This window comes from Malaclemys terrapin, chromosome 3, assembly GCF_027887155.1.
Source record: "Malaclemys terrapin pileata isolate rMalTer1 chromosome 3, rMalTer1.hap1, whole genome shotgun sequence".
Classification (NCBI taxonomy): domain Eukaryota; kingdom Metazoa; phylum Chordata; order Testudines; family Emydidae; genus Malaclemys; species Malaclemys terrapin.
In genome coordinates, this window is record NC_071507.1 from 151,209,012 (window position 1) to 151,236,169 (window position 27,158).

General features: G+C 41.4%; 1 protein-coding gene across 1 annotated transcript in view; it reads right to left on the bottom strand.

Moving 5' to 3' along the window:
• Positions 1-25,372, bottom strand: part of DDX43 (DEAD-box helicase 43) — a 52,568-nt gene extending 27,196 nt beyond the window's left edge. Inside the window, exons 1-10 of the mRNA XM_054023976.1 lie at positions 25,003-25,372; positions 23,484-23,554; positions 22,268-22,400; positions 20,633-20,782; positions 19,940-20,021; positions 15,799-15,955; positions 15,591-15,709; positions 15,139-15,249; positions 12,182-12,323; positions 7,575-7,675 (exon numbers count right to left, since the gene is read on the bottom strand). Of these exons, the coding sequence (XP_053879951.1) occupies positions 7,575-7,675; positions 12,182-12,323; positions 15,139-15,249; positions 15,591-15,709; positions 15,799-15,955; positions 19,940-20,021; positions 20,633-20,782; positions 22,268-22,400; positions 23,484-23,554; positions 25,003-25,372 (1,436 nt within the window). The remainder of the gene's footprint in view (positions 1-7,574; positions 7,676-12,181; positions 12,324-15,138; positions 15,250-15,590; positions 15,710-15,798; positions 15,956-19,939; positions 20,022-20,632; positions 20,783-22,267; positions 22,401-23,483; positions 23,555-25,002) is intronic.
• Positions 25,373-27,158: the final 1,786 nt, after the last annotated feature.

A 27,158-nucleotide genomic window follows, 5' to 3' on the forward strand; every position in this document is an offset into this window, starting at 1 on the left:
ATCTCAAAGAAGCCCTAGAGGCCATCCTGGAGTTGTTACTGACTGCAGGAGATCAAACAGTTTATGCTGTGAATCCTTGACCTCTGAGTGGAATCTGAAGCGCACTTTATGAGGTCTTGAAATTGACAGAAGTCATCAGCTATGGAAGGGGTTGAGGCATAACTACCTCGACTGGAGAGGAGGATGAAATGTGTGTTTGAGGGTTGGCCTCCCGCTCCTCAAACATCTCCTGTGAGGGGGCTGGTGGTTGTCACTGACCAAGAAGGATTGCAGGCAGGAAACCTGGAGTCTTGGGCACAGTCCAGTACCCAAATGAAGCATTGGAGGGGGGGTGGGGTTGTTCCCCCAGGAGACTAATCTAATGCTAAACAGTAAAACTTTTAAAACCTATTAAACTCTTTACAATTAGATTATTCTTGTTCTGTTGCCAAAGAACGAACAAAACTTTGGACACTAAAGGTTCCAACCTGAATCATGCAGTGATGAGAAGGAACTGGAGAGGTGGTCAAACCATCCTGTCCTTTATCCCCTTTGTTGGAGGAACGAGGGAAGCAAGGCGCATGTGCAGACCAACGGATGCTACTTTCAAATTCTTTGGCTCCAGAGGTAGGGTGCACATACGTAACCCATAGCAGAATACAATAGGGACCATCACTCGAAGGTTGATTTTCAATAGATCTTGGGCATCAGGGAATTTCCAGAAGACTGGAAGAGATGTTGTGCCACTTTTTAAAAGGTAAATGGAATGATCCAGGTAATTGTAGGCCTGTCAGCCCGACAATGACCCCAGATAAGATAATGGAGTGGCTGATACAGGACTCAATTAGAAAAAAATAAAAGGAGGGTAATATAATTACTGCCAATCAACATGGGTTTATGGAAAATAGATCCTGTCAAACTAACCTGATTATTATTATTTTTTTTTGAGATTACAAGTTTGATAAAGGATAAAAGGTAATATTGTTGATGTACTATACTTAAGATTCTGTAAGGCATTTGACTTGGCATCATATGACATTTTGTTTAAAAACTAGAAAGACAAAATTAACACTGCACACATGAAATGGATTAAAAGCTGGCTGACAGGTCTCAAAATGTAATTATGAAAGGGAAACCAGGTGTGTTTCTGGTGGAGTCCCACAGGGGATCCCCATGCTTGCTCCTATGCTATTTAACTCTTGTCAATGACTGGCAAGAAAACAAAATCATCATTGATAACACTTACAAATGAGAAACTGGGAGAGTGGTAAATAATGAATAAGGCAGGTCACTGATAAAGAGCAATCTGGATCACTTGGAAAGCTAGGATCAAGCAAACAAATTAATGTTTTAAGATGGCTAAATGCAAATGTATATATCCAGGAACAAAGAATGTAGGCCGTACTTACAGGATGGGGAACTTTATCCTGGAATCAGTAATTCTGAAAAAGATTGGAGTTCATGGTGGATAATCAGCTGAACATGAGCTCCCAGTGCAATAATGTGACTAAAGGGCTAATGCAATCCTGGGATGCATAAAGAATGGAATCTCAAATAGGAGTGGAGAGGTTATTTTACCTCTATGTTTGGTACTGGTGTGACCGCTGCTGGAACAGTGTGTCCAGTTCTGGTACCCACAATTCAAAAAGGATATTGACAAATTGGAGAGGGTTAAAAGAGCTACGAGAATGATTAAAGAATTAGAAAACATGCTTTATAGTGACAGACTAAGAACAAAAGAATGGCCATACTGGGTCAGACCAATGGTCCACCTAGCCCAGTATCCAGTCTTCCGACACTGGCCAATGCCAGGTGCTTCAGAAGGAATGAACAGAACAGGTAATCATCAAGTGATCCATCCCGTCATCCACTCCCAGCTTCCAGCAGACACTAGGGACACAGTGCATGGGGTTGCATCCATGACCATCTTGGCCAACAGCCACTGATGGACCTATCCTCCATGAACTTATCTAATTCTTTGAACCACATTATACTTTTGGCCTTCACAACATCCCCTGACAAGGAGTTCCACAAGTTGACTGGGCATTGTGTGAAGAAGTACTTCCTTTTGTTTTAAACCTGCTGCTTATTAATTTCATTGGGTGACCCCTGGTTCTTGTCTTACACGAAGCAGTAAACAACATTCTTATTCACTTTCTCCATGCCAGTCACGATTTTATAGATCTCTATCAGATCCTCTCAGTTGTCTTTCCTCCAAACTGAAAAGTCCTAGTCTTTTTACTCTCTCTTCAAATGGAAGCTGTTCCATACCCCTAATCATTTTTGTTGCCCTTCTCTGTATCTTTCCAATTCTAAAATAGATTTTTGAGATGGGGTGACCAGAATCAAGGAGCTTAATCAATTGAAGATTAACAAAGAAGATTAAGGGGTGACTTGACTACAGTCTATACAGGGAACAAATATTTAATATTGGTCTCTTCAATCTAATAGAGAAAGGTATAACATGATCCAGTGGCTGGAAGCTGAAGCTAGACAAATTCAGACTGGAAATAAGATGTACATTTTTAATGGTGAGAGTAATTAATCATTGGATCAATTTACCAAAGGTCATGGCGGATTCTCCATTACTGACAATTTTTAAATTAAGATTTAATATCTCTAAAAAGGTATGCTTTAGGAATTATTTTGGGAAAGATTTATGACCTTTATACACAAGGTCAGAATAGATGATCACAGTGTTTCCTTCTGGCCTATCACTCCATATATGAACTGCAAGTATGTTCTTCAGTAGAAGAACTACACACTTGCTTGTACTCCTAGCATAAAACATGTGTTCTGAATTTTGCCTGTGTCCACTAGTAAGTCCAGTACTTTGGCTATGACTGAGCAGTGCACAACAGAGCTCCAGGGGGAGAAGAGGGGTCAGTCTGTAAAAGTGGCTGTGAACTCCCAAATCCTTACCCAAATTTGCACTTTTCTGGGCACCATGTATGCAGTGTGGTAGCTGTGTTGGTCCCAGGATATTGGAGACACGAGATAGGTGAGGCAATATCTGAAGAGCACCTCTGTGTAAGCTTTTTGCTCTCACCAACAGAAGTTGGTCCAATAATAGATATTACCTCATTCACCTTGTCTCATTGAAGTACACAGGCTGTTAACAGCCTTAAGGCTGTTACTAATGTATCTAGAGATCTGAGGCAAAGAAAAATCCCAGCCATGTCCCCATTTTCCCTTTCACAAACCTTGACTAGCCACAGACAGTAGGGTAACACAGAAGCAGTCATGTTTGCTCTACATCAGAGGATCCTCCTACAATAGGGTTATCTTCCTGTGGCTAGTTATGGTGTGGCATGCAATGTCCAGAATTCACAGAAGCAAGGGGCTGGTGGTCAGAGTCATTTTTTCCCTCAGTAGATTAATCGGGTATGGTAGATCAGCCATAAATGCTCCCAATTCCCCTACTCTCTTGGCCAAAGCGATGGCTATGAAAGATGAAGTTTTAAAGGTTAAACGGAGAAAATGACAGCTACCCATGGGTTCAAAAGGTGGTTTCCTCAAGACATTGAGAACTAGGTCCCAAGGCAGAATGAACCACCAAGGAATAAAACAAAGAAAAACAGCAAGCTAGTCAGGTATACACTGAGACACTCCATCACTAGTCAGAGGAAGCTGAAAAGGAACTGCAGTGGCAACAGGTCCACCCCGCCTTATATACTCTCAGTCCAGAGCATGAGGAAGCATAGGGTGCAGATGCAAACCTGGGGACATTATCGAAAGAAATTGCTAAGCAAACGTGCACAGGGAACCTAAAGAATAAACAAACAGTGGTTTGAGGCAACAGAGGGAAGGTGCATGCAATAGTCCCCAGAAACCCCAGTCTCAACCAATTCTATCAATTTAAGAGATTTATGTTACATGCTATTTAAAACAGCAGATAATATATAAGCAAGTACATTGCTAAAAGACAGCTTTTTGAAGTTAAATATCTGATTACTACTTAACTATAATTATCATAAAATACCAGTTCACAGCTTTGAATTATTTGTGTAATAACTCATCTTTAAAAACTAGACCCAGATTTTAAATACATTCAGTGATGCCAAAATGGCTGTGAGATTTCTGCTGGTGCCATGGTTTACTGCAGTGGCAGGCCTTCCTGTGAGCAAATGGAAGGTGACGACAGCACACAAAGTATGGAAATGGGACAGAAGGGGACAATAAGAACTTATTAAAATACTGGTAGCGTGGAAAAGTCAGACTACAATTGAGTTGTGTGTTCACCTAAATATCAAGGGATGTAGGTTGTTTAAGTTATTTTCACATTTGATCTACTGTGAACCAACTTTCAGGTATAAAGAAAAAGCATAGTACAAGTATTTAACATTGTGCAGAAGGTACCAAATTTTTTTATGCAGAAACTGGATTCTTGGATCACCTTTAGAAGTTCATTCAGCACTTAATACCAGAATTCTAGAATTCTCAATAACAAGGTTAAGAGGACATTCCGTTCATTACCTATTGATAAACCCACAGAACACAAAAGTACCAAGTACATATTTACTGCAGATTGTCAGTTCCTACTCAATGTGATGTCCCAGTAGGCACTCCCAAGGATATTACAGTCAATTGAAGACTGCTGGAAAGGGGAGTTTGTCTATAGGTAAATCCAGTTTCTTCAATGACACTTAATACTTTATATCAGAGGTGAGCAAACTACAGCCTGCACGCTGGATAAGGCCCGCCAGCCGTTTAAATCCAGATCTTGAGCTCCCACCGGGGAGCGGGGTCGGGGCCACTCCATGTGGCTCCCAGAAGCAGTGGCATGGCCCCTGTCTGGCATCTATGCCTAGGGACAGCCAGGGGGCTCTGCTCTGCACACTGCCCCAGCAGCTCACATTGACCGGGAACTGCAGCCAATGGGAGGTGCAGGGGCAGTGCCTGCAGACGGGGCAGCGTGCAGAGCCTCCGTGTAGGACCTTGTGCTTCCGTGTAGGACCCAGAGAAGGGACATGCCGTTGCTTCCTGGAGCCAGTCGAGGTAAACACCGCCCAGAGCCTGCACCCAACCCCCCTGCCCCAACACTGATCCCCCTCCTGTCCTCAGAACCCCTCAGTCCCAGCCCAGAGCACCCTCTTACACCCCAAACTCCTCATCCCCAGCCCCACCCCAAAGCCCTCACCACCCCACCCCCCAATCCCAGCCCGGAGCCCTCTCCCATACCCTGAGCTCCTCATTTCTGGCTCCACCCCAGATCCCACACCCCAACCCAAATTATGTGAGTATTCATGGCCCGCCATACAATTTCTATTCCCAGATGTGGCCCTCGGGCCAAAAAGTTTGCCCACCCCTGCTTTATACCCTAAGGCTGTAGTGCACAACTTCTGGGTATGCAGTCCAATGTTTTTTGTGGCCCTCTGGTGATATTTCAGTTCTGCAGAATTTAAACTTTTACTTAAGAATGGTTTCTTCCACATGACTGCAAAGAAAAACTTTGATAATCAAAAGGTTTTCTTCAGATAGGAAATACTCTAGGTGAAAACAAATGCTTTAACACAAGTGTAAGCTACCTTCATTTCTCTCACCAGGTAGTCACTCCAGCATGTAACATTAACAGTTTAAACAACATTTAGTTTACTCCCAACTCATCTTAGCTTAAATATCCAAGCAAATTGGATATAACAAACTAGATGAGACCCAGTGAATATGTGTTGTGCAATGTAGGAAACATCCATGTTATTGCCAAGTTTGTGCTCTCTCTGGTGTTAGGCAGCATAGCAAGAGCCGACCAAGGGCATAAGAAGCAGAGAATAGAACGCTCTTGTTGCTAGCTAAGGTGATCTGAGATTTCAGTAGCAATGGGCCTAAGAACAGTCACCATCACGGCTTCCACCCCTACCATCTCTTGGGACCTAGGCTTTCATCACCCTGATACTGAGAAACGTCTTGACCAGACCAGGCCACAGAGGACTTGGATATCACCACCATCTCTACCAAATCCAGCTGAATCCCAACCACCACCTGAAAGGAAATGAGATTGGACTTTAACAGCAACAGCAGCTCTAGCTCATCTCAGTTAACTTCTTTTCCCCAAAAGTACAGTTACCATCATCCAAGAGACTATCAAACAAGGAGCTGTTTTCCTTCTAAAACTCTCTCCAGCTAAAGGGAAAACGGGATGTTAAAATAAAAGCCTTAATGTTTTACATTTCAATTACGTTAACTGTTTTTCCTTCTTTTCTGTATCTTTAATAAAAGGTTGAAAAGATTTTTAATGGTGTTTGTGCAATGGTACTAAGCAGACTGAGGTCTCTGTATACCAAACCCACTATTTAGTGTTGGACAGTGACAAGGTTATGTTAACACCTTCCGCCCATTTATTACATCTCACTCAATACCACAGTTCTCAAAAAGTGAGTGACAGTTCTATTTAGAGTGCAAGGATCAAAAATCTTCAAGCTACGTTTGAGCTTCAGCTAAGAAACTTTCAAGATAAAACAAGAGTTCTAAGTTATTTGCAGACCCATTTTTCACCTGACCCCAAAGAGATGTCAAATTCAGTTAGAACTGACTGATTTACTAAGCTTCGGTCCAAATGTCATGAAGGAAACAATGCATTTCTATAAATGCTTTCCACGTGACTTATTTAGTTATACAAAAGATCTTCTCTGAAGTACTTATTTATGAAAAAGATCTATGCACTGGAATAGATCAAAATGCCACACACTGAACAACGGGCAAGTCTCCATATCATTATGTGCACAACCACTTCTAAGTCAGACATCAAGAATTTGGTTTCAAAGCAGTGCCAGTTTTCCAGTTGATATGCCTTCCCCTGAAGCCCACAAAGCATACATTCAGTGATGCTGTGCAACTCACACATATTTCTTTTTTACTGACTAAATCCTACATAAAATTATTTACAGCTTTTGGAATCTTGTTAGGTTACCATGAAGTCCTCTACGTTGCAAAGATTCTGCATTAGTACCCTACATGATACAATATTTTTCTTTCTGAAGTCAAATACTGGAGAAGAAAGACTTACCACTGAAGAACTTTGGGATAGCTAAGGGGTAGGGGAGGCTGATAGAAGCAGAGCGTATACTCATATCACACTGAGAGGCAGCTGGCAATCTGCAGTGGATATGTGCATCACAAGCTTGCAAAAACAAACAGATAAATTAAAATTTCAAGTTACTAGTGTACTGAATGTCTCTCCTAGCCTACCTGGAGACATATAGTACATAATTAAAAAATCCAAATGTGCAGGCTCTCTTTAAATACCCTCAAATTCTTCAGTCCAAGATTTATCACTGATTAAGTTAGACAGAGAGGCCTATGGGAGTTCTTCAATCTATCAGACTGTCTGAAGTCTAAGATCCAAGTAATTACTAATTGTTAACCAACTAGTCAGTATTCAAGAGTATCTGAAATTTCAACAAAAGTAACCAATTTGACATCAAGAGGATAAATCAAAATTATAGCAGGTATCCACTGTCCCATAAATATGAGCACAGTAATTATTTAGGAGCTTTATATTAAAGAGTGCTAACACGAACCATTAAAACCTAAGTACAATTATAACAGTTTACAATGACACCAACCTTAATTCTAAGCTACTGAAAATATTTACATACCTAGTCATGACTGTTTGTCTGTCAGGGCGTACATCTAGTAAGATCTTCATTATTTGAGGTTCAAATCCCATATCCAACATCCTATCAGCCTCATCTAAAACCTGTGCAATACAAGGTTAGTTGCTATGATTCTTTAGTTAAGTTTTCAGCAAGACACTACACAGCAGACTTTCCTTAAGAGGTATTTCTCACACTTCACCCTTAAAACCTATTTTAGAATCTATTTATTTCCACTCCAAAAACGATTAACTCCTTTTCGAGTTTTCACCATCGAAATTGTTTCTGGTGCTACTCCTTGATGAAAAAAGGCAAACCTTGCACATTTCTAGACAGGAAAATTCTGAGAAAAATGCTTTTAACCAGACACCCAAGAACAAAAGCCAGAGAACACCAGGATTTTGAATAGTTTTCACTTGCCTATATCTCCCCCCCCCCCATTTGTTTGGCATATAAATTCAAATAGAAGTTTTGATTATTTATCAGAAAACAGAAAACAAACCAACAACCCTGCAACCATTTCCGTCAAGAGGGTTTCTTCAGAAACTTTAAAGTGGGGTTTCTTATTTTACTTGTTAGAGCTTTTCTACACCAGTCCAGAAATATTAATTTTGTTCTTCACTATGAGCAGAAAGACATTTCATCACAACATTTTCAAGGGGCCTGCCAGTTCTCAGAGCTCAGCCTTCTCTTAACCACTAGATAAAGTGCACTTGACCACCATTTGATCCTTCCTAGTACTCCTGAAAAATTACTAGTTTTTGAGGCTTAAGTCTGAGTCAGAACTTGTAATGGCCAAAAAATGGTCAAACCAGGTCACCTGCAAAGAGTCATTACTCCAAAGTAATATCGTAATTACAGTGAAAGAATGGTACTCTGAGGTTGAAGTTAGGTGTGATTCCTCACAGAAAAGTAGAGAGGCTTTACACCTTGGACATATGGCTAGCTGACCATCATTTGAGCCCCAGCAATCTTCTGCCACACAGAAGTGAAACTGATGATCCTACACAGAGCAGTATGGTAAGTGCTAACTGGACATCTTTGACTTTCAAAGACTTGGAAATATTTTATAATCTCCTCGCCCTTAATCATTTAATCTGCTCTGGAAACAGAGACCTGATGATGTTTTTAAGTGTTGCACTGAAATAAGGAGTCCTTTAGGGATACACCCCCTAGCATGGGAATTGGAATTAGTTTGGCCAACTGAGAAGTGACTTCATCTACCTAACAACTTGCTTTTAAAATCTTGGTCTTTGGAAAGATGGCACAAGATTTTCAATTCATTGGAATGGCTTTGTAATCTGAGTTCCATTCTGATCCACTCCATTTCTGAAATGTAGGCACATTGTGATAATTTCGGAATCCTATACAAATGTAAAAATATTAAGCCAACCAGAACTTTCCTCCTTTAATTTTCAGGTTTGAGTTATAGGCTCAGTTATAGAGGTTTTAAAAAAAAAAAAAAAAAAAAAAAAAAAAAAAGGCCAAGTTTGCTCTTCTCTTATCCTGGAGGATCAGAGATTTTCTGGCCATTTCTTTGATTATCTTCATCCCTGTTTTCTCCTTTTTGGATATCCTAGTCTAGTTGCGACTCATCAAAACTGAAGTGCCATTGGAATTCGCTGAAACATAAGTATGAACATAATAATCTCTCATCTGAGAGATTGAGGAGGGGAATTCAATCTTCTGATTAACCCTTCATGTCCAAAAGGCTTAATTAAGCTTGTTCTTCACGAATTATACATATTCCAATGGAGTGTAAAGGCTAGAATCTCTATTGTGGGTTACAGAGAGCCACTAGCTATTTGTATGTCAGTGTCCTTCCTGATAGTACAGAAGGTTCTTCCTTGGCTAGAAAATGAACTATTCCTGTAGCTGGAAGGAGGGGAGAGAACATATGAATAGCCATACTGGATCAGACCAGTGGTCTGTCTAAGTTCAGTATCCCATCTCCCAGAGAAGATAACCAACCTCCTGTTAATGTTTCTTCCAAACCTCCAACAGTTGGATATCTGTTTATTCCCTTAAGCATAAGATTTAATATGCTTTAGTACTTCCAAAACATTAATAAATATTCACTACACCACCTCCTGGACATTCTTTCTATCCATATAAACGTCCACTCCTTTTTTGAATACTACAAAGATCTTTGTCAAAGTTATACCTTGTGGTACAGAGTTTCACAGGCCAGTTGGGCACTGTGTGAGAAGTCTCAACTTTTGTCAGTTTTAACTTTGTCTCTCTTCTGTTTTACTATATGTTTCCTTGTTCTTGTATTCTGAGAGAGGGTAATAGAAGCACTTGAATGGAATAGTGAAGGTAACTAACTAATCTGTATACATTTGTGTCCTCTTTTGCCTTCTCTCTATAGGTTTCTTTGATGTTCCTAATCATACTCATCATATGTCTCTAAATTATCTTCTATTTCTGCTATACAGTTTTTGATATGGCATGGTCAAAAGTGAATGCAGAATTCCACGTAACAGCATACAATTGTTTTATAACAGAGGGCAGAGCTGAATGGCGGCTTCAACTGGGGACATGCATCTGACTAGTATAGAAGCCATCTGTAATAAAATTGCTTGTTTCCGTTAAAGTCTTGAAGTGTGAAAGGCTAATTGGGATGACCAGGTTACTAAATAAGAATGGAGCTGGATCTAGGCTGTAGAGAAACCAAAAGTAGATGTGGCTGTGCTCAGACGATGGTGTTAATTCATTTTGTGCACATCTGATCCATCTGGAGGTGCTGATCCATCTTGTGCACCATGCTGAAGTGGGCAGTGCTGTGTGTTCTATGGAGAGAGTTTTCTGTTTTCTTCTTACCATTTCCTATCTCAGGTTCCTCTACTCTGTTAGGGAGGATGAGCCCAAAGCAGAGATCTGCAGCAGGGCTAGGAAGCAGACAGTCCAGTGCATTTGGGAGAAAATCCACAAAGTTCTTCGGCATCTTACATGGAAACTGTGTGCGTAGCTACATACAAAAAAAAATGATGGGAATCTGAAGTTCAATGCTCTTTGATCTTCTCTCCAGCAAAGGTATTGTGTTCTCTGCCTGCTGAAGACACAACTGAGCTCTGGGAAGTAGTTAGCCTCTTGCACATTTGGGGGGGTGGGGTGGGGACAGAAATATACAGGTGCAAATTTTAAAACATGATCTCAGTATTGGGTCCAACTTTAGATACTTATGGACTGGAGTAGAGGGTGTGCAGCACCTCTGGAAAAAAAAAAAGTCAGTCTACAGGTACTTAAAATAGTTGATCACTTTCAAAATTCAGTCCTATGTGCATGTCTCCCATCTACTGGAAAAGTGGAACTTTACTTAAGTGTCTTGACTGACAACTAAAGTTCAAGGAGAACCATTTTCTCCCTTTGTATGTGATTCAGAAAGATGATGGTTAAGGCCTTTTGATTAACATGCAACATAATTATCAAGTTATTTTCAGCATGGATAGCCTTTTGTTCTATTTCTAGCCAGCACCACATTTATTTTCCAAGGACAGCAAAAGTGCATGAGGCTGAATACAATATTTAGCTGTTAGTGCACTAAAACTAGCAATTCTTTTCTTTACTACAGAAAGTAAAGAAAAATAAACAAACTTCTCCAGGATGACTTCTCTTCCCCCAAGCAGGCACCTTCATTCCTATTTTACAATCAAATACTATTTCACTACTATTCTCTTTCTCAGCTGGTCAAAATCCTGGTGATGCTCATCTCTCTCTTTGCTGTCTATTACCATCCTTCCATATTTGGGGTCTGGAAGTCCATTATTATTTCTAAACCTGGAGTATAGGCAGGTACTGGCATAAGGGGAGGCATGCTATGATACTTTTCCAAGTGCTCAGGATTGGATCTCCTTAACAATCCTAGTTTACTCATTAAAGTATTTCATAGGTTTCACCTGGGACAGGACCAGTTTAAATTGTTATCCCTAGTGATTAACCAGTGTCCTAAGGGTTAAAAGGCCACTGACAATTTGTAAACATGAGAGAACAGAATACCTATAGCAATGGTTCTCAACCTGTGGCCCAATCAGCACACAGTTGCGGCCCATGTGACATCTTCAGGGCCATACAGGTAGTATATGTATTGTGTGGATGCAGCCTACATAACAGAGAGCTGCATATGCAGCCCACAACGGTAAATCGGTTATAAAGGTAATAAGGACATTATGCACTTAAGTAATGTAACAAAATTTCTTACTCAACTTTTTTATGTCCTGAAATCAGACTGTTAGCTCACTATTTGTCAAAAATGGCCAGGAAGACTTAAGGCTTTCAGTACATATTATTAGCATCACAATAGCTATATAAAGTTTTTTTTTTTTTTTTTTTCCCCCTTCAAGTGACCTTTAGAAACATGGGCCACAAGCTATTTTTCATTTTAAGAAAACGGATTACATGTACCAGGAGTCTAGTTTTCTCAGGGTGGTGTTCAGTGTCTTCAGCAGAGATACTCAGTTAACAGTATTAAGATTTCCAGATTTTAGCCTTAAAAATCTCAATTAAATTAAAATTGTTTTGTTTTTTTAACAAATTAAATAAAGATTTGGTTCAGATTAATCCACTTCCACCCCAATAAGTGCATTACTTTTCAAATGTTGACTACTTGCCAAGTATGTTATGCTCTTCAGATTTATGAAGTTGTTCATTTGAAGGTCATTCAGTCTACCAGGAGTAGCAATAACAATATCCACACCTTTGGTAACCATGTTTATCTGTCCTTTTCGGTCCCCACCACCATATATGCAAATACTATAAAAATAAAAGTTTTTCAGAACTTGAGGCGTATAGATCAATTAAAACCAATATTTCAAAATTGAAAACAATACCATCACATTGTCTCATAATATTTAAAGATTATAGTCACAGAATAGATCAAAAAGCACAAATGATTTATTTACATTTTTCTACTTTAAATAAATATTTGTTATTTTACATTATCTGCTACAACTAATGTGTTTAAGTTCAGATACACTAAGCGGGACACAAATTTTAACAATAAAATGGTCACGGGGAAGTTGACTACATTAAACTACATTGCTAACAATTTGTCACTGAACGTGCTGCTTCAGTTTCTCAACTCATATCCAGACAGGCAGAGAGAGAAACTATCTAAAGCAACCAACAGGTAGTGGGAGGCCAATCTAATGACAAAAGACACGGAGTAGATATGAAAAAGGATTTTAGGTATGAGCACAAGTTACGTGACCACCTATATATAATGCACATAGAAGCATTATCAGAGAAGGAAATACATAACGTTTGCAGAGGAAACCTAGCAGCGAACAAGGGAATTAGAATTCTTCGGGTACCACCGCACTTTAGCATTCACACATTTTAACATCTGAGAAGAGATTCTGAAGTAAACTGCAAGACGAACTACTGATGGAATGTGGAGCATGCACAGTATCCTATTTTATAAAGAGAATTTTGTGAAGAATAAAGGAAATTATAATTTTGTTTCACCTCTGGAGGAACAGGTGGTGGAGCCTGGATGTCAATTCAGAACTACTATGAGGTACAAAGGCAGTCAAGAAAGAATAACCGATAGCAATCTGAAGCCACAGACTGGATAAAGGAAGAAAAGTAAGAAAGATGGAGAAATATGGCCTCAAAGACTCAAGCCAGAAGGAAAAGCTGTAAATATAAAAAGGTACAAATTAAGGACCTCTTTAGACTTTACACCAACAACAAAATATCTTGCCTTCAGAATACACAGGAGAAAGAGTTTAGTCAGTCAATGGAAAGCTCAACTATTGACCAAGTACTGAAATGGAGCCCAGAGGAAAAGACAAGGAGTCCTATTTAGTGACTTCATAATGAAGAATATGGCAGACATAGAATCATAGAAGATTAGGGTTGGAAGAGACTTCAGGAGGTCATCTCGTCCAACCCCCTGCTCAAAGCAGGGCCAATACCAACTAAATCATCCCAGGCAGGGCTTTGTCAAGCTGGGCCTGAAAAACCTCTATGGATGGAGATTCCACCACCTCCCTAGGTAACTCATTCCAGTGAGTCACCACTCTCCTAGTGAAATAGTATTTAATATCCAACCTAGACCTTCCGCACTGCAACTTGAGAGCATTGCTCCTTGTTCTGTCATCTGTCACCACTGAGAACAGCCTAGCTCCATCTTCTTTGCAACCCCCGTTCAGGTAGTTGAAGGCTGCTATCAAATCTCCCCTCACTTTTCTTTTCTACAGACTAACGAAGCCCAGTTCCCTCAGTTTCCTCCACATAAGTCATGTGCCCCACCCCCCTAATCATTTTCATTGCCCTCCGCTGGACTCTCTCCAATTGGTCCACATCCTTTCTGTAGTGGGGGCCCCAAAACTGGATGCAATTCTCCAGATGTGGCCTCACCAATGCTGAATAGAGGGAAATAACCACTTCCTTCAATCTGCTGGCAATGCTCCTATTAATGCAGCCCAATATGCCGTTGGCCTTCTTGGCAACAAGGGCACACTATGACTCATATTCAGCTTCTCGTCCACTGTAATCCCCAGGTCCTTTTCTGCAGAACTGCCGCTTAGCCAGTCAGTTCCCAGCCTGTAGCAGTGCACGGGATTCTTCTGTCCTAAGTGCAGGACTCTGTACTTGTCCTTGTTGAACCTCATCAGATTTCTTTTGGCCCAATCCTCCAGTTTGTCTAGGTCACTCTGGATCCTATCCCTACCCTCCAGCATATCTACCTCTTCCTCCAGCTTAGTGTCATCCGCAGACTTGCTGAGGGTACAATCCATCCCATTATCCAGATCATTAATGAAGATGTTGAACAAAACCGGCCCCAGGACGGACCCCTGGGGCACTCCACTTGATACTGGCTGCCAACTAGACATCCAGCCGTTGATCACTACCTGTTGAGCCTGATGGTCTAGCCAGCTTTCTATCTGCCTTATAGTCCATTCATCCAATCCATACTTCTCCCACAGTATTCTTGCCAGCAAGTTGAAGACCATATCAAAAGCTTTGCTTAAGTCAAGATATATCACAGGGGTAGGCAACCTATGGCACATGTGCCGAAGGCAGTACGTGAGCCGATTTTCAGTGGCACTCACACTGCCCGGGTCCTGGCCACCGGTCTGGGGGGGCTCTGCAGTTTAATTTAATTTTAAAATGAAGCTTCTTAAACATTTTTAAAACCTTATTTACTTTACATACAATAGTTCAGTTATATATTATAGACTTATAGAAAGAAACCTTCTAAAAATGTTAAAATGTATTACTGGCATGCAAAACCTTAAATCAGAGTGAATAAATGAAGACTCGGTACACCACTTCTGAAAGGTTGCCAACCCCTGGTATATCATGTCCACCCTTTTCCCACAGGGCCAGTTATGTCATCATAAAAGGCAATCTATGGCCCAAACAAAGTGGACAACATGTATGCTGCCTTCTATTGACAGAACAAATAGAATACCAGATATCTTAAAGGCTACAGGATAATTCAATTTTTTTGCATTTGTTATAAAACTTTAGCATTTTAGTGATAGGACTTGCTGTAATACAAGACTTCTGCCAACATTTGTGTCTTTAATATTAAGAAACTAGTGAGAATAAAGATTACCTTTTAATTCCTTTGTATGTATACTTTGAGCACTCTGCCTCCACTTGAAGAGCTAGTTCTCGAGTGGGAGCGAGGACCAACATACCTGGCCCACCACGCTGATCTCTTGGGCTTTAAGATAGAATTAAACAAAATTTTTAAAAAATGCTTCATACAGTAGTTCTATTAGGCTACAGAAAAACATGATATTGAGTACACCCACATTAGATATTAAAATGTTTTAATGCAATATTGCTCTAGAGTTTCTCAATATACTGCCACATTGTGTTATTCAGACAGATCAGGGCTACCAGTTTTTTAAACCAATACAGTTAATTTTACAACTATTGATTGCACTCTTTTTCAAGTTGTGTTTGAATGCCAATTTAGAGTAAAAAAACAAACAAACAAAAAAAACCAACCACTTAGCAAGGCAATACAAAACTCAAAGTTTCGCTCCATCAAGCCCTTACATTGGTTGTGAATCCAAATGAATGAATCCAGGCATTAAATAAGCTAATGTCTTCCCAGTACCAGTCTGTGCTATACCAATGAGATCAATTCCTTGAAGTATGATTGGCCAAGCCTGTGACTGAAATAAAGCAACGTAAGTGCTAAACATATGGACTGAAAATTTCTCTTTAAAATATGAAACTTACCAGAACTGATACCACACAGTACCTGAATTGGCGTAGGATTCTCAAAGCCAACTTTTCTGATATTTGCCATAACATCAGGATAATATTGAAATGCATCTTCAAATTTACAAACAGGATTGGGAACATGGCGCTTCTCACCCTCTTTCAAGTCATCACAAATTATATTATTATTTTCTTTTCTGTATACAATTTAAAAATATTAATGTAGTAGCTTGAAAAAAAAAAAAATCAAATAATTTTAAAACCAAAACAGAAAAATATTCTAGAAATTGAGAAAAACTGTGTGGCCTGTAAGAAATGAGTACAGATTTCTTGGGAAAAAGAGAGCCATAACCACTCTTATGTTCACAAAGGGTGTTGCTTGGGAGACACCCTTCCACATCCTTCAGTTCTCACTTTTGGATATTCCCCTCCACAATTAGATGCTCTAAATGGATATGACTATGCATACATCTGACCTTGATTGCACTCTACCTGAAGTAACTATACATTTGCTGAGAACATTCGTGTCCTATTGCAATCCAAAAGTCATTGGAGAGTGCCACTGACTAGTTTTAAATGGCTTCCTATCTAGGCCTTCACCAGAATAGTGGTTGTGACACTGTAGGTCCATAGCATTCCATACGAACAAAACAACCACAAAGGTAACAAATTTAGAGTAAAACAAAAAGCATAAGAGAACAACCTATGCCATATTAACAAACAGAAAGGTCTACAGTTTAAGGATATGCAACCTACTTTAACAGTCTTTATACCACACTCAAGCACTGAGATATTTAAAGGGACTATTTTTAAAAAAAATATATGTATCAATGGTTTGTCTTAGTTTCCCCCCCCCCCCCCTCTTCCCAGCCTAAATACAAGATTCCATTCAACCAACATCTTTGCTTCAACCAGGGAAGAGGAAGAAAAAAGCACTTTCAATCTCCCCCTTTCTGTCAGTTATACTTATTTTAAAAGGTAATGAACAAAATTACAGAAATATTAATTATGGATAAGCATATAGAAGATGAGAAGGGAGAAGAGGAAACACTACAGAATATTTTTATTCGCCCATAGCTGTTGTCTTTTCTTATCCTGTGAAAAGTTCCATACCAGCATGGAAAATTGGCAAGTAAAAGCATGCGCACATACTTCCAAAAGACAATAACTAGAATCCCAGTTCCGATTACAGGTTATATTTCCTAACAGAGAGAGACATATGTTAGAGACACTGATAAAGCTGCTGGGGCAGCACATGTGGAAAAATTATAGTAGCCAGGTGTGACGGGTTGGATCACAGAAACCCCCTTGGGAGCTGCCACCCAATGTGCAAAGACTACCCCTGCTTCTGCTTTCCCTGCCAGCTCAAGACTCCAGCACCTTGTCTTGCTGAGCCAGACACTCCCGTCTGGCTCCAGACACAGATCCAGGGTCTGAATCTCCTGTCCCAAAGCTGCAAGTTTACCTGAAAACAGCTCACAGTAGTGTGCTTGTCCTTAGCACTCAGATGCCCAACTCCCAATGGGGTCTAAACCCAGATAAATCCGTTTTACCCTGCATAAAGCTTATGCAGGGCAAACTCATAAATTGTTCGCCCTCTATAACACTGATAGAGAGATATGCACAGTTGTTTGCTCCCCCAGGTATTAATACATACTCTGAGTAAATTACTAAATAAAAAGTAATTTTATTAAATACAGACAGTAGGATTTAAGTGGTTCAAAGTAGTAACAGACAGAACAAAGTAAGTCACCAAGCAAAATAAAATGCGCAAATCTATGTCTAATCAAACTGAATACAGATAATCTCACCCTCAGAGATGCTTCAGTAAGTTTTTCTCAGACTGAACACCTTCCAGGCCTGGGCACAATTATTTCCCCTGGTACAGCTCTTGTTGCAGCTCAGGTGGTAGCTAGGGGATTCTTCATGATGGCTCCTCTCCCTCTCTGTTCTCTTCCCCCCTTTATATATCTTTTGCATAAGGCGGGAACTCTTTGTCTCTCTGGTTTTCCACCCCCCCCCCCCCACTGGAAAAGCACCAGGTTAAAGATGGATTCCAGTTCAGGTGACATGATCACATGTCACTGCAAGACTTCATTACTCACTTGCTAGCACACACACATACAGGAAGACTCACAGGTAAATACAGCCATCTGCAGACAATGGGAGTCATCAAGATTCCAAACCACCATTAATGGTCCACACTTTACACAATTACAATAGGCCCTCAGAGTTACATTTTATATTTCTAGTTTTAAATACAAGAGTGGTGCATTTATACAAATCAGATGATCATACTCAGTAGATTATAAGCTTTGTAATGATACCTTACAAGAGACTTTTTGCATGAGGCATATCCCAGTTACGTTACATTCACTTATTACCATATTTTCTCTAAAACTATCTCAGTTACATTATATTGACTTATTATCAAGTTTTTATAAAACCATATAGACTGCACAACGTCACACCAGGGCAGCAAGGGAGGGCTGTAAAATCCACTACGACTACTGGAGAGAGAATACTAGAGTTAACATAAGGTGATTGAAAAGTAGGATGATCTGTGTACTTGACTCAAAGTGATTGGAACTTACTGATTAACCAGGTTGGAACTTACCAGGATCTATGGGCAAGGACAGGGTAGGATGGCAGTGAATCAAAGTTCTAACTGCTTGAAAGATGTCTGAGTAAGGCTTCGATGAAAAAAAGGGGAGTTCAGGGGGCATTTAAGCTGGACACTATGTTCAGAAGATTATAGCTTGAAGGAATTAATAAACTCCAACCCACTATCTCACAATATGCTCAATTCCAGTAGGTAGACACACTGAAGGGTTTTGTGCACCAACTACACTGCCAAACCATCTTTTTGTAATATGACAGGAGAGATTCTGAATTTAAGGGGAAAAAAAAAAAAAAAAGACTGGCCATTTGCCTTTTACAGAGTTTACTGCCACCATTTGCTACCAGCTTGAAAAAGCAGTCTGCTTGCATAATGCTCAAACCATGTTGGATAAAAATCAATGATTTAATTAAAAAAAAAAAGATATTTAAATTTTTTTAATTAAATACGTTTTTTTTAAATAAAAGAAACCTATTTAAAATTAAAATTGTAATTGACAAACCTATGTCAAGGCCTAAACTTACTATGATGTATTAAAATTATTTAAATTAAACAAAAAAATTTAAGCAGTTCATTTGCTGCCAAGTTTTAAAGAAAATCAGACCCATGACTGGTGGAAGGCACTGGCTAAGCACTTGCCTCCAGAGCTTGTTGAAGTGCTAAACCAGCTTTTGACAGTAGTAACTTCTTCTGCATGAGAGACATTTTTCTTAATTTCAGACCAGTTCAGTTCAATGAGTTAAGTAAAGAACCCAACTGGGAGTTGAAAAACAGGAAAGTTTGTTTTTGTCTTCCAATCTATGAATAAAAGCTATGTGTGAGAGAATGAGATCTGCTAATCCTAAAAATTTTGAAGGACCTGGTGATCAGAGACAATTAGTTTAATTCACTAACTACAGATAATACTTTTGTTTAATAAATGAGTTTTAAATGCAAAGCATGTCTTGATGAACTTTTTCTTCTTACGTATCCAGCATCTTTAAGGTAGTTTTATTGAATAAAAAAATAAAAAATTGTTTTTGTGCATTTTAATTGAATAATTTCCAGCCAAATAGAGCATGACACAATCAGTAAAAAATTAATCCAGTAAATAGAAACCGCATCATTTATCATTGTCCAACATAATAATATAAAAATTAAGAATCTGAATAAATATAAGATAAGCTATATAACTGCTTAAGTGCGTAAGGATATAGTGTTTCGTCCTGGTTAGCAAAAAGCCACACCAAATTTAGCAAAAATATATTTTAATGGTTACCAACCAACGAGAACCAATCTTTCTTCGTGAAAATAACGGATGCACACAAACAATGCAAAACATAATGAAAACTGATATTTAAATCAAGGATTCCTGCCTGCTGATTTAAATCATTATTAAAATTGGTGATTTAAATCGCTTTGATTTAAAAATCAATTCACCCTGGCTCCAGCCCAAATAAAAAAAAAAATAAATAAAAATAAAATTTTTGTAGATTAACAGTTTAACATTTATACAACCACTACGTAACAATAAAAGAATTTACCATTCCAAAACAAGCAGTTACTTATACAAAGATCTTACCGCCACTTCTCCACTACTTCTTGTGGCATGGAAGCAATCTTTTGTGATTCTTTGTAAAAGTTTCTCTCCATTGGAGGCAAATCTTAAACAGTTAGGAAAAAAAAGTAAGCTGTTAGAAAAATTAAATTTTCCAAATTGGTGAGAGACGTGCTTATTGAGAATTACAACATATAGTTTAAACAGAAACAGTTACTGGTAGAAGCCTGCCAAAATTATGATCAGGATTTAAGATGGAAGAGCCCAAAACCCACATAACATTGTGAATCCTCACATCACTCCCCAGTAAAAAAATTATTATAAGTAGTGTGAAGATTCCTTGTTGGAAGCATGTATACAACTAAAAGCTGAAGAAGAGATAAAACCCAATTTTTTTTCCAAGTATTTGCTAAATAATCCACCTCACCAAATGTTCAGTCTAAACTAATTGGAATTATTCCATTAACAGAGATGATATGATGCAGACAGTTATACTTTAGATTCAATTAAATATACCTGCTTAGGCTCTGTAATTTTCTAAAGAGAGTAAGAGTCTACTAGGAATTATTAATTCAGACAGTGAAAAATACACATTCATTTCAACACAGACGTGGATCTAAAAATATTCTATTCTGCATTCTAAAAATCTGTAACAGGCTATCAAGACTTTATATTCAAGACTAGCACACTACACTTTTTCAAAGCCTGTATACAAACCTGCCCACTTCATAGCTTCATATTTAGCTTTATTTTCTCGAAGAGATGCCCAGTTAATCACCGATTTCTGTGGGTCATTTCCAGACTTGACAAGATCACGATGACTTTCAGTGGAATAACTAGAGCCAAAATCCTGGTGTTGGAGGGAACCTGTTGGGAAACAGTAGCTTTGCTTTATTTTTAACAAACAAAACCTTTTCCATTTGAATTCTGAAGAGATGTTATGTTTAAATAGAAATTTCTTTCTTTGGGCTTATTGGTAGAGGCCTGGTTTGATCTCCAGATCCAATCTTATTATAGACCAGAAAGATCTACAAAAACTGTGTGGATGCATTGTTGGGAAAAGGAGAGAAAGAGTGCTTTCAGCAATTTCTGGTTACTTAAGGAGTAGTACTGTCAGGTTCTAAAGGGAACTCCAAGCAGTTCTCTCAACTAGAAGGAAGGCATGCTATGACATGGGTTCTTCAGGGACTGGGTGTAAATTGGGGGAAAATGGGAGGTAAATTCTCAGAGCCCCAAGAATCAAGCAGAAAACTATTTTCAACAACTGTAAAGAGAGAAGGGGTATTTCTACAGCACAAGATGATAATATAAAAGTTAAAACACATACCAAATGCATAGATAGTACAGTACATTTAAAAGAGATTCATTAAATTAGGATCTCTCAGAAAGCAGATTTAACCATGACACAAAGGCAATACATATGACACGTGATGACAGTGATTAAGTGAGTCCCAATGATAAACTGGGACAGCACAAGAGGAAATGTAGTGGTGTACCTCATTCTCATGCTGCTCTGGTCTGTTTGTGCATCTAAATAACAGCTTTCAGTTCCCCCTTAGATATGATACGTTCAGAAAGTATATTAAGATATCCACTATTGAGTATTCCTCGCTGCAGCTTTACTCCTTCCTCAAAGATACCTGCTAGTCCACCATGCTAGGCATCTCACAGCTGCCCCTGCCACCACAGTGGTACACTCCATGTTCCATTCCTCCTCTCTTGGAAATGTGGAACCTAAGTCTCAGTTCTGAGTTTAATTCCTTTCTTCCCTTTTAGTGCCTTAGTCCAGACCTGAAGACATACATAGTCCTTGCCCCAAAGGGCTTTCAATACAAATAGATCAAACAAATAATAACAGACAACACAAGCAAACTGTAGTCATTGCTTATGTATCCCTACAACATATACAGTAACAATACCCATTACATTCCACACTTTATTATGTGCAAACGTGACAGAACTCTTACTCTCTTCATGGGAAAAATACATTTCTGTTAAGCATCAGTGAACAAGCAAATTATAGGGTATGTTGAGGTGAGAGCTGTAGTTCAATAAAGTGAGTAATATGATGTATATTGTTTTGATGCATTTGGAGGAATATGGTATGTATTTACAGAGGGGCACTAAGTCTGTCAGTGCAAGTGGTAAATGTATCCTCTTCTATTTCTTTAAGGATTTGTATGTGGTATTCTCCTGAAGCAATTTTAACTGTTTTTTTTGACAAAGTTCTCCTCTGTGGTACAGCATATATACAGAGGCATATTGTACATGTTAAAATGTTAAGTACAAGTCAAATGTTATAAGAGAACATGAGACAAAGACCCAACAATTTCCCCACGGTAAATTTCTTACCTTTCTCAGTCCTGTCTCCAGGGTAATTTTGGCCATACCTCTTAACAAGATCATCTATCAACATTTTGGCTTTGTTCTGTGTATCATTACTGCCAAAAATCTTTACTTCAGCTTCATATGTTCCTCTTATAACCTAAATTTAGAAAGCCTAATTAAATTTTTATATAGCACAAGCTTCATATACTAGAATATACACAGGTATCCCACTCCTTGATTTTTTCCTTTATGCAGTCTCAGTTTCTCTGCCTAACATAGGCCCTACGGTGTGCTACCCAAAAGGACTTAGACATCATAATGCCTAATTTTTGGGCACCTAGAAAAGTCACAAGAACACTGCAATCCACAAAGCCACAGTGAAGTGCATCAGCTTCCCTGTACAAGGAATGGGGAGAGCTAAACGCCTAAGAGTATGTATACACTTAAGGCAGTGGTTCCCAAACAGGGGTTTGTGAAATGTTAGAGGGTTCTCGGGGAAAAAATTCTCTAATGGTGGACAGAGCTGTCCCTAGGACAGCACCGGGTGGGCAGCCCGGAACCCCTGAACTTCCAAGAGCTAAGCAGATCAAAGCAAGCATATCTATCACACTGAGGAGATTTAAACTTCAAGACTCCTTATAAGAAATGGAAAGGAAGATGGATATTTGTTGCTGTTTTTAAAATTAAATAGGCAGCTATTATATTATGAAGAACAAGTTTAAGCTTTGGTGTAACGTGTGTTTTTGTCTGGACTGCTCAAGACCTGAATGCTCGTGTAGGAAGAACAATTTGAGTTGGCTTCCTAAATACCTTGGTGGGAGTTCTGTGGATTGCAGTGGAGACAAATCTAGCATTTAGGTGCTTAAATCTGGGGTTTAGGCTGGCACCCAAGTATCTTTGTGGCTCTGAGCCCTTGTGTTACATTAAAAAAAAAAAAAGGAAAAGTTTGTATGTTCTTACCATTTTTTTAAAAAAAGAAAACCCTACATCACCAAACTGTTGTCTTACACCCCAAGCAAACTATGTTCACATCCTAGTTCTGTTTAGTTACTCTCCATGTATACAGGGACTAGGAGAATGTAAAGGCATCACATGCAACCTCAAGATAAAGAAATGACAGATGAAAGGAGAGAATCACTTATATCAGTGTAGCAATCACTGGAATATATAGAAGCAGAAGTGGCTAGTCCTGGAGAGAGTACTGAGCAATAACCTCTTGACAAAATGTAGTGCACTTTACCTGTATTTTAGAACCTGAAGAATCCTCAAGTTCTCTTATTTTACTTCCAGCCCGACCTGTTACAAAATGCACTGTAGATATTATACAAATCCTGACCACAGACCAACTTGTGCCAAGAAATGGAAATAAACTACTGTTGATCATTATTTACAGTCATCAAATAAAGCCTTTGCTTTCTTCAAAAAGGTTGGAGCATTTAACAAGAAATCATGGCTTGAAAAACGTAGAAAAAAATAGGTGGCTTATTTATGATCATTCAAAACCAAGACAGAAAAAAGTGCGGGGGGGGGGGGGGGGGGCAGGGGGGGAACCTCACTGAGAAATCATGGTACCAGGAAGATAATTCAGGTTCCTTCCCTGGCCAGCAAGACTTTTGTCCCCATCTCCCCCTCTTCTAGCTAAAAGGCATGCTCACACATCCACTGGGGCTGGCCAACAGAACCTGAGTGAGCCTTTCGTGGTGAACCCCTCCCATGCAGCAGCGGTGAAAGTGGGCCAGTATGGCATACCAGTAAGAAGTGGCTACCAGTACCGGGCCTGTACACAGCCAGTTAACACCACTGCCCCCTCGCCCCCCAGGGCCGCAGAGGGGGAGCGTGTGCAAAAGGGGCAGCTGCCCTGGGGCCCAGCAATTTAATTTGGCAGCGACTGGAGCTGGGGGCCCTTTAAATCACCGCTGGAGCCCTGGATGGACTGAAGGACTGGCTGGGGGAGACTGACCCCCCAGCCCCCCTCCTTCTGCCCAAGCCCCCGTACTGATAAGACTTCTAAGTTACTTTCACCCCTGCCATGCAGGCAAGCAATCGTCCCCTCAAGGTGATCAAATGGAAAATCAGGCAAGCAGCTACCGTGCACATGTCCTGGTCTCCCCAGGCTTCTGTGTTTTCACTGGGAAGAGAGGCACTGCAGAATGTGTGCGGCCCCCTGCCTCAACAGGGACAAGGGCCAATGAGAGATCTAAGGGGCCAAGCAAGTACACCCCAGCCAGCCCCCATCAATACCCTCCACCTCAGCAGCCCGCTAAGTGCCTTGAACTTGTCTGGCAGGGGTGGAGATTGGGAAGGCATAGGGAGTGTTTGCCCCCCTCCCAACCAAGGGCAAGACATGGGTGGGTACGCATGGTCATGCACCCTCCTCCCCCAGATTTCTACCTTCCATTTAGCAGAGGTTTTCAAACTATGTGAGCACAGAGAAACACTGAGCCAGTCCTACATAGCATGTCTCAGTGAGGAGAGTCAGGAGGGGAGGGTGGCACCCCCCCCCCCATGTTCCTCCATGTCCTTGGGGCAGGGGCACACCACACAATTTGAAAACCTCTATGCTAAATGGGAGGCAGAAATCAGGGGAGGGGGGCACAAGACCTTCACATGCTCCCTGACGTTGCCTCTGTCCCCCCCAATGCAGAAATTAAACTGTGTGTCATGCCCACCCCCTGGCACGCCTCACAGCCCCCCCTGCTCGGAACGACTCGGGTCTACCAGCGCCAGGGGCAGGCACTCGGGCAGGGCCCGGTAGTTACCGATGATAGTCCCGATCATGGCGTTGTCCAGGTGGAAGCAGAGCGGCACCCCCAAGCCCCGATCCCTGGGGGGGCCGCGGGGCCGATATTCCAGAGGGCCCGACAGCCAGGGATCCCGGGGTGCGTGCAACGGGAACGGCCGCGAACCCTCCAGCCTCCTACAGCCGCTGCCTCTCCGGGCCGACCTCTTCTCCTGGTCCTCAGCCCAGGGCCCGGTGGCTCCGCTTCGCCCTCTGCCGCCCACCGGGGACGCTGGGCTCCTCCGGCCCTGGGCGGGGGCCATCGCCGGCTGCCACTCCGGCAGCGGGGGCGCCGGCGGCCGGCTCCCGGAGCGGAACTCCTCGTCGCTGTCCGCTTCCCAGTCCGACATGGCAACGCCAGGTGCCCGGTGAACGAGAAGGGGCCTGTCGGGCTCGCACTACCTAGCGCGTGCTCTCCAACTGTCACCACGCGCGTGCAGAGCCCCGCCCAAGAGTTTTAGGCCGGGAAGCGCTCTGATTGGCCACAGCATTTCGCCTCTACGAAATGATTGGCTGGCTAGCCTAGGCCTCTGAGTGATTGTCCATTGGCCTCTGGAAGCGATGGGCATTCTGCCGGGGGGGAGGGGCCAGGCCCTGGGGCTTGGCTACGCCTCAGCGCATCCCTCCTGCGGGTTTTGCCCCCCAGGCAGGGAGCCCAGTACGTCCCAGCAGCCTGCTCGTGGGGTGACGCTGACCACAGTCATTGCCGCGGGCTAATGGTACCATGGGCCAGGTGCGACTGGCAGCCGAGCCCCTGCTGCTCACGCGCATCGCATCTGAGGAGTTGGCACTGCACCACCCAGTCTCTAACTATGGAGTGTCACGCACAGGCCGTGTAGTCGCCAAGGAGCAAATCTGCATCGCGCCTGAAGAGCACGTGCATGCCCCAGGGCCACTGGATGTGCAATCGATCTGTTCTGTGCAGTCACACCACATGAAGCCCCATTGTCATGTCAGGTGTTAATTAACAGAGTCCCATCTGTGCAACAGCCCCCGTTTGTGTCACATCCCCACAGAACATGCTATGTGGTCGGTCACTAAGCAAGATACACTGCATGTTCATTTAATGGGTGGGTCTGTACATGCTGCCAGGTGCTGCTAGTATAGTGGTGCACCTGTTATTTGAAATGAATTGGGTGGCATCAGCCCAATTCCCAATTGGGAAGTGTCCCCACAAAAACAATCAGCTCCATTCCTATGCCAAAAAACCTCTACTGTCATAACTACTAACTTTGGGTCAGATTTGAGCTTCTGTTTGGCACAGCAGAGAAGTGGGGACATTAGGGAGCAGTTTAAATAAATATTTTTAACCTAATTCCTCAGTGAGATCCTATTCCATACTCAGACTCCTGGGCGCTACAGTAATACAAATAAATAAATAAATAATGTATTTCTTGCTTGAACCAACTTTTAGGGTCTGATTTATTCAGTGATTCTTACTCACGGCACTAGGCTTATCGGGGTTGACAAAATTCAGTCTCACATATGGCCAGGGCAAATATTTTCCAGGTGAGTGCCGTTGCTCATTAAGAAAAAAGTACAGTAACTCCCCACTTAATGTCCTCTCGCTTAACGTTGTTTAGATCTTACGTCCCTGCTCAATTACAGAACATGCTCCTTTTAAAGTTGTGCAATGTGGCTGCCTGCTTGTTCACAGCTGGCAGCCCCGCATCAGCTCCCCTACGCCCCCCCCCCAGTGCCTCCCGCCTGCTGGCAGACCCCGTGGATCAGCGCCTTCTCCCTCCTCCCCCCACCTCCTGCCCGTGGCAATCAGCTGGCTTGCAGCGTTCAGGAGGGAATGGGAAGGAGCGAGGACTCGGTGCGCAGGCTGCCCCACCCCTTCCTAGGGTGACCAGACAGCAAGTATGAAAAATCGGGACAGGGGGTGGGGGGTAATAGAAGCCTATATAAGAAAAAGACCCAAAAATCGGGACTGTCCCTATAAAATCGGAACATCTGGTCACCCTACCCCTTCCCGAACGCCGCAAACCAGCTGATTGCTGCGGGCAGGAGGGAGGGGGAGAAGCAAGGACACAGCGCACCTCCCTCCTGCCCACGGCAATCAGCTGGCTTGCAGCGTTCAGGAGACAGGGGAGGTAGGGGGAGCTTGCGCGCCATGTCCTCGATCCTCCCCCC